The following is an 8,539-nucleotide window of genomic DNA, read 5'->3' as shown; positions in this document are numbered from 1 at the left end:
TATATATATATTTGAAATCAAAGGGTAATGAATAATAAGAATTCTAGTCAACAAATCCAAGGAAAATTTTAATATGGAAATATTTTGCCTGGTAATGCTTTGGTAAAATATGAAATAATGAACTAGCCTTCATAAAACTATTGATGATAGGCTCCTTTTCTAAAATAACAGTAATATCAAAACCTATCCATCAAAGCTCAGAGCTACTATTTTCTTCAGAGTTGAACTAAACCGACAGATCTCTTTAACCAACATCTACTCTGTAGCTTGAGTGTCTGTGAAAGGAGCTTCCCTTCCTGACTATAGTGTTTTCCTCAAACACAAAAATTCTCTGAATTTTCTTTGTTATCTCTGCTAGATTTAAGAATACAGTAAGTTCAGTATGTTATCTCTGCTAGATCTAAAAATAAAGAAAGTTATATATACAGTAAGTTAAATATTTTCATTAAATATACCTCTATTGATGTATGTAATCTATTTTAACAACCTAAATGTAAATGAACTGGGTTAAATCCTAAAACTTATGCTCAACAAAGTCTCCCTCTCTTTTCCTTTTTCTATTCTTATGTTTTTCTCTTTTTTGTTGATTTGCATATATCTCAGATGCCATTAATAGTTATAATGTGTTTCCTCACTTTTTCATGGACAAGCAATTTATTTTATTACTAATTATACACTTTGATTAAAAACTATTCTTTATGTTAAGGAAAACAAACAAATTACTACTAAATTGCCACTGTGAATTTCATTCCTTAAATAAAATTTTCTTTACTAGTAATATAACTATCTAGGAAAACAACACTAAACTTTTATGAACATAATTTTTTGAACATGTAAATTTAATTAGTTCAGAAATAAGTTTCAATTCTGGGACAAAGAAAATTAAAGTCTCAGGTAAAAGTAAAAGTGTATCTATAAAATTATGCTTTTATAATATTAGAAAATATAGATATATGAGGATTTTTATTTACTATCAAGAACGAAGCATATCTAAGAGGATCTTTGATATAAAAAATTATATGTTCCATTTGAACAAATTTTATAAAAATCAGGCAAACTGCTATTGATAAATCAGTTTATTAAAATGAAAATTTTCTTTTAGTTAGCATTTTATTTAGAGAAAATTGGTCTTGAATGTCCTTTCTGATGTTACCAGTAGCATTGACCTCTTTTGTGTCTTGAATGTTAACATTTTATGTGTCTTGTATGCAATTTGTGGCATGATATATTCAAAGTTACAAAAGCCACCATCATCCTTAGCCAATTCAAATTTGCATACTCAATGCAGGTTTTCTCATGCAGTACAGCACCAGAATAATTTTGTAAAATTAAAAATCATTAAAAAGATATTTCACCCCAACTCAGTCCAACACATAGACAAAATTCACCCTGAGATGCAATATGTAGAACAAAGTTAATGTGTGAAAAATACCGTGCCCAGAAGATTTTGCTGTTGATAATGATAATAATTTTAAATAAATACAAAGTTCTTCCATGATGCCTATTTCTTTGTAAGATAAATATTAAAATTCTGCTGACATATAGATGAATATCCATGAACTATCAGACTACAACAAAATAACTGAATTTGTATGACACTCATGAGCCTGAGCATCCAGTTTTTTTTTTAAATAAGAAATTGCTAACTCAATCTTTTTACAAGAAATTAATGTTTGCTAACTATATAAGTCAGTCTTAATCAATTTCCACATTCAAAGATAATGTCAGTTTGGATGAAAAAGTAAAATGCAATACATTTTCCTGGAATCCACAGAAGACTTTACTATCATGATCTTTCTTTGGAACTGAAAGAGATTATGTAACTAAGTACAAACATACACACACACATGCAAACAGATACATACACCCACACATATATGATAGAAAAAAGAAAGAATAATAATATTTGTTTTATATTTCAATTGCAAGTCCTTGTGAGAAATTTATAGAATTTCAAATGATATAATAAATAAAATGTGTTTTTAAGAATGGATTATTGAATTGAACATCTACACATAACCACACACACGCATACATACACACACATATACATACTAATAGAGGCACAAAATGGTTTTATATCAGTCTTGAAAGATAAGCAGAGATACAATTCAATATCGACTTATGAAGAAGCATATCCTGGAAAAAATGTAGATGACTTCCTAGACATCAGCTGAATGCAAAATAATTTTGTCAGTAAAAATTTAGAAAATATATTTTTATTCTTACAAGTGATTTATATGGTATAGCTGACCTGCATTTAAATTTGTACATTTATAAAGTAGCCTTAAAAGCAGTTTATATTATCTCAACTAGTTTTGAAGATGCAGGGCAAAGTACAACAGTAGACCATTTCCTGCATATACAAGATTCTGTTCTCAAATTCCACAGAGGGGGAAATCTGAGGCCTAAAAACGTCATCTCAAAGCATTAATTTGGAAAACAAAAAACTTGTCTTGTAAGAGCAAATAATATTACATTTACCCTCTTGTCACCTTGGTATAAGCCAACAGTCACTGAAGTCAGACTATTATTTTAAATTCATATGTGGAACTATTTCATCAAGTCATAACTGACTTTGATTCTTTTCTGTGAAAGAATTTATCCTAGATTTTATACATATTATATATATATATATATATATATATATATATATATAGAGAGAGAGAGAGAGAGAGAGAGAGAGAGATACATACATATGTCTATGAGCATGAGTGAATACTTATAGAGGTATTACAGTAGCTCTAAAATTGTGCGAAATTTTCTTTGAAAGAGTTCATTTACATGCCTAGGTTAGGTATTGCAGGATGACTGTGGACACTTTCAATGTTTAGTTAAATGAAGCAGTCGTATTATAGTTTTTCCAGTGCAACCTTTACCCACTGCTAGCAAGTCAATGTGCCATATGATAGAATATTTATGAAATTATTGCAACTCTTCTCTGCTCAGCTTTTATATTATACTGACTATATATAATAAAGAATAAAATGGAATCTTGAAATTATAGTTTAATATATGGCTGGAAGAAGATAGCATGGCTTACAGAGTACTAAGATATCATAGCCAATGTCACTTGATAAAGTATTTTGATTTTTTCTTCATCAGAATTTTGGACAGAAAAAACTATCTTTTTTTAACCAAAACACTCAGAATTTAATTTAATGTTTCCTATTTGCTCACCCTTATCCTCAATGAAATTTCCATAGTTTTCTTACTTATAACAGTCACACATATATACACAAACACACACACACTCACAAATGACAATGTTTCCCTCTATAAAATGCTGGCCAATAGTAATGCCACTACCAATGTTTGTATAACAGTTCATTTATATTCTAAATGATTTAGAATTTCTGTAGTAAAACTTAAGTCATGTAAAAAAGAAAAACAGAACTTTGTTTTCTCTCCCTTTTCTTTTTCCCCCTTTTCTCATTTTTATTAGTTCCTTGGGATTTTCATATATATTTTGTTAATATTCACACTCCTCCTAAAACTCCCCTCAGATCCACTTCCATTTCAATACACATACAACATTGTTTACTCTTTTGATGCTTTTGTACAATCCATAACACGCAATTTGTTATGGATGTATAATTTCGCTGGTGTGCCATTCCAGTACAGAATGGTTGACTGCTAGTGGACACAAGGTTTCAGAAAACTGTCTCTTCTTCTCTTACCCACTATTATTTTCAAATAATCTGGTTAGCTACAGGTTAGACATTTTGCACACCTCTCTCTTTAGGCTAAAATTATTCCAGGCTTGAATTTGACCATGTCTTATGTGTACTTTCACTACTGCTCAACTGTGTCCAGAAAACATAATTTATTTATATTCATCCATTGCCTCTGGCTGTTATACTCTTTCATCTTATTGTTACACTCTTTCTTCTTATTACCAAGGATCCTATGCCTTAAAGAGAGTGTCATATGTCATATTGATGCCACATTTAGGGCTGAGCATATAACCATCTCTTTATTCTCTAGCCTGACCAGTTGAGTGTTTCTCTGTTAATTCCCCCTATGACAAAAAAAGCTTTCTGGTTGATTAGTTGAGGTATTTTCTGATCTATGGGTACAAAAAATTATCAGTGTTAAGTTTAACACTATGTAAGTTTAACACTATTCCCAGCATAGTAATATTATGTTGTACCTTTATTGTGTTTCCATATAAACTAAGAATAGTCTTAACTTCTGTGAATAATTGCATTTGAATCATGCTGAGTGTTGGATTGCATCGGTAGATATTCTTGGTAGGATGGTTATTTTCACAATATTAGTCCTACCGGTCACTGAACACATTGGTGAGCAGTCTTTCTCTTTTCTTGTATCTTCAACTTCTCTTTTCACTGCCTTAAAGACAAGCACACCAAAATGTGTCTTTTTTCTAATTAATTACTTATCAGTAGGTTAAGTTCAGAAATTGATTTGTACCCTGAAATATTTACCTCAGAGCCTTTATAAGTCACCATTTATGGCTCACTTGCTATAAATTCAACAAAGTTATTGCAAATCTTAAATAAAAGCTTTCATTTGAAGAAGCAAAATACAAACAAAATAGGGCTACAAAAAATAATAACTTAAGAATAATTGGAAAGAATTAAATGTAGTTCAGGGGTAAATATTATTATCATCATCATATTTGAACCAGAAACAATTTTCTCTTTGTTAAATTGCTGTATGCATATTTGTTTCTTATAGAGTAACCATTCAAAAGAATAAACATTAATGAAAATTAAATGTATCTACTTGTCATTCATGAATCCAAAAGTCTTTTCCTCCTTCACAATATAGTACTTGCTTTGAAAAGGGCTATCTTGGGATCTGCAGCCATTTCACAGGGGTAAAAAAAAGAAGAAGGAGAAAAAAAGAAGAAGATCTGAAACACTCCAGTGATCAGGTTCCCAGAGCTGGCTGTACAATAGTTCCCTTGAAAACTTCTGATAGAATCCAAAGATAAAGAGCCAAAGGTAAAGGCGAGGTCGGCCAGCACAGTCTATAGAATTGCAAGCATTTGTAGAGAAGTGCCCGGAGGTAATTGATAAAAAACGGGAGGTGTAGTCCACTGAGACAAACTATGAAACAGAAGAGACTAAAAAATTTCTTCTTCCTGGAAATACTGAGCTAATCCATCAACTGCACTTTTTTAGTTCCTTTCCATTTCACAGCCCTTCAGTAAAGTCTTTATTCTGAGACTCTAGAAAGGTTTATATAAACAGCCAGGAGTGAAAAAGAAAAAAAAAAAGAATAATCTTCAAATTCACTTTCTAAGGGAAAAAAATCATTGGCTACTAAAGAAGCTGGAAAGCTGGCAGTTATTTTTAAATGGTATTTTAGCTAAGTAAGGCTAGAAAATTTACAAAACCGTTATGAACATTTAACAATCTTGGTTTGTTTAGTAGACTGCTGAATTTTAGGGGAGAAAAAAGGAGCTAAAACTTGCCTTAAACAGTCATATTTAATCTGACACCAAAAATACGATGATAAACTCATATATAATATAGAAACCCTTGCCTTAACAGCATCTGTACATCATGCATTGCTCAGTCTCTCAGGACCCAAAGACATCCTAAACAACGCCTGTTTACTCAAAGTGTGGCTTCTGCAAGGGCTCCTTACCCCACTGTCTACCCTAAACCTTGGGAGTCCAGGGGTTGGGCTGCTCTTCTTTTTTAGCAACTTCCCTTTCCTTTATAAACCTGCCATTTAGGCCACACATTCTCCTGATCCTTGGATCCTGTCTTGGTCCACTTCCCCCTTCCTTCTCCCATTTGTAGTATTTCTCCCTCTCACCCACAGCTGGCCCATGGCCAACATCAGTCTGTACTGTGCTAGAAGCCTCTTTGTGTACTCTCTTTCATATCTGCAACTAAAAACCTTTCCCTCAACCATTCCTTGAAGAGGTCATTTTCCGATATTCATCCAGGGTCTATAGAATGGATTACACAATTTTCAGAAAATGAATTAATATATCTTGATAATCAATGGAGAGCAGCTACCTTATTTGAAATTACTAAAGGAGGGAAGTATGAACCAACCTATTTACTTAAAGAACACGTGGATACTTTAATAGTTTCTACCAGTTTCTTCTGGCTGATAAGATAATACCATCAAAAGCAAAGGCCACAAATGGCCATAGATGGTAAGTGTAATTATCTGTCCTGTCGCATTAATAGACAAGCCCCGCCCCCAGCCAGATCTTCCGTCCTCCTTCCTGTTTATAGCCTGAGTCTCATCGTTTTTTGGTCAGCTTCGGTCTCTTCTCTCTCTCTCTCTCTCTCTCTCTCTCTCTCTCTCTCTCTCTCCCTCTTCTTTCCTTCTCTGCTCCTCTCCCTTCCCTCTCCATAACCCACTAAATAAATATCCAACCTCACCCTGTATAGTGAGCCTATCAATGTGTCTGTCTCTTGCTCGCAGCCACGTGGCTCCCTGCCTGGGACCAGCCATCTTCAGAGACCTGCAGATGTGGCATTCCCATCTGTCTGCCTGCATTTTGGGGACGTGCCGCATTGTCTCATGGCTCACTGCAGCCACCTGGGATCCTACAGAATTTTGTAATTAATATATTATAGTAAGTCTGAAAAAAGTTAAGGAATCTTCAAAGTAAATGCAGCCCTAAACCCTACTGCCTCCTGTAGTATAATACTCAGGTCTAATTTTTCTCACATCACATTTTGGATCATGTTTTTTCTGCTTGCTTCTATTTTGCCTCTGTCTACTTTCAGTGGTGTGTGTGATGAGTGAATTTCTCAAGCAGACCTTTATAATCATGGGAGGGAATTTGATCACTGACAATTTTGAGGATATTAATCCCTCAGCAGGCACTGCTCTGAGCTCATCATCATCTTTGCCTGCTTCTCTGTCATCAAGTCATCCTCTGGCAGATGAGGAAAGAAATTTCTTTTATCACCACTAACTCTTGTAGAAAAATTTAAACACATTTTAAAGTCGAGTTCTTATCACACAGCAAGGCAGTCCTGAGAGACCTTACCATGTAATCTTCTAGGGCACTAGAAAGAGGAAGTCAACCAATTAATGATCAGCATTACCATGCATCTACATGTCCCATTTATCCTGCTTGTAGATTCAGGCTAAATCTCACCGTTTAATATATGTTGCTATTCCCTCCCTTTTATAGCATTCGATCCCCACCTTTATTCACAGAAATGGATTTAGAATGTTTTATATTCAACATGGACCTGTATCGGTTTGTAAATATAATATAACAGGTGGAAGCAAACTTTAAATGATTTCATGTTTGATTATAGGTTAATCCATGCCTGTCTAGAGTACACATGGTGATCAGATCAAAGCAGGTAGAAATGATAACCTATTTTTTTCCCAAAGTGAGCTCTGAAAGGGTGAGTTTTTAATCAGGAACCAATGCATACAAGATTAAATTCTCATTATAGCTCAGTGGCTAGACTCACCGTGCTATATTATATAATATGAACAGCTAATTCACAGTCAAAGGAAATGTAATTGTTTTGAAATAAACAAGATATTTTTAAATCCTACATAGCACAGTTGTGGTTAATATAGTCATTTTGTAGTATCAACAATCACCTAGGAGATTAACCCCAGGAAGACATATCTTTGAAGGAGTTTCTAAATTAAGTAAACTGAAGTAAGAAAGCCTACACTAAACATAGATGGGATTGTTCCATGGAATTGTGTCGTATTGACTCTTACCTCCAGCACAATGCCTGCCTTTATGACACCCCACTTCCTGCAATGATGATAAGAAAACAAACCTCTAATTGTAAATGAGCCAACCAATCAAATATTTCTCTTTATAAGAGTTGTTCTGGTCATGGTGTTTCCTTACAGCTACAGAAACCTTCTTGCTTTTCTTATGTCATGGTGTTTCCTTACAGCTACAGAAACCTTCTTGCTTTTCTTATGTTTTTGTCAACCTCAGTGACATAAATAATAAAAACTCTGGATTCTGATGGAGGAAGGTCATTGGTTAATTAATAAAGAAACTACTTTGCCCTGATAGCTTAGAACATAGGTGGGTGGAATAAACAGAACAGAACGTATAAGCTAGCCAGGCGGCCAGGAGCTGGGCTGTGGGAAGAGGCCCACAGCTTTTACTACAGGATTCCACAGAAAATCAGAATGATTTATTTTTACCAAAAATAATGCAGTGAATTTATAGCAATTTTTCTTTGTGTTTTCATGATACAGGCTAGCATTATCAGTTCAGCTTGGGCATCACAATCTTTTCTCAGGTGGAGATCAACATAAAACTCTTATCTTTGGTTCATCAGGAAATGATACCACCCTCATTACTCCTAGGCCAAGTATGTCATATAATATTGATTTCTGGAATCCAAAAACAAGTTTTGTACAAAGCCGCCATTAACTTTTATTGGTCACAAGATTGTAAGGTTGCCCTTAACATCTTTTTTTCTTCCTGAAAATGGGAATAATAATTATATTGATGTGGGAATGATTTCTTATTAATAAAGAAACTGCCTAGGCCCATTTCATAGGCCAACCCTTAGGTAGGCGGAGAAAACAGAACAGGATGCTG

The 8,539-nt window shown here is 33.9% G+C and overlaps 1 protein-coding gene across 1 annotated transcript in view; it reads right to left on the bottom strand.

The window, feature by feature from the left end:
• LOC101983359 (zinc finger protein 60-like) overlaps window positions 1-8,539 on the bottom strand; it is a gene marked incomplete at its 5' end in the record, with an annotated part of 20,678 nt that overhangs the window by 3,798 nt on the left and 8,341 nt on the right. The window contains 2 exons of the mRNA XM_026785841.1: window positions 6,375-6,542; window positions 7,693-7,729. Of these exons, the coding sequence (XP_026641642.1) occupies window positions 6,375-6,542; window positions 7,693-7,729 (205 nt within the window). The remainder of the gene's footprint in view (window positions 1-6,374; window positions 6,543-7,692; window positions 7,730-8,539) is intronic.

The sequence above is a fragment of the Microtus ochrogaster genome, linkage group LG3, assembly GCF_000317375.1.
Source record: "Microtus ochrogaster isolate Prairie Vole_2 linkage group LG3, MicOch1.0, whole genome shotgun sequence".
In the NCBI taxonomy this organism is placed as follows: Eukaryota; Metazoa; Chordata; class Mammalia; order Rodentia; family Cricetidae; genus Microtus; species Microtus ochrogaster.
Note: the sequence above shows the minus strand (reverse complement) of the source record. Positions and strands in the feature narration are given on the sequence as shown.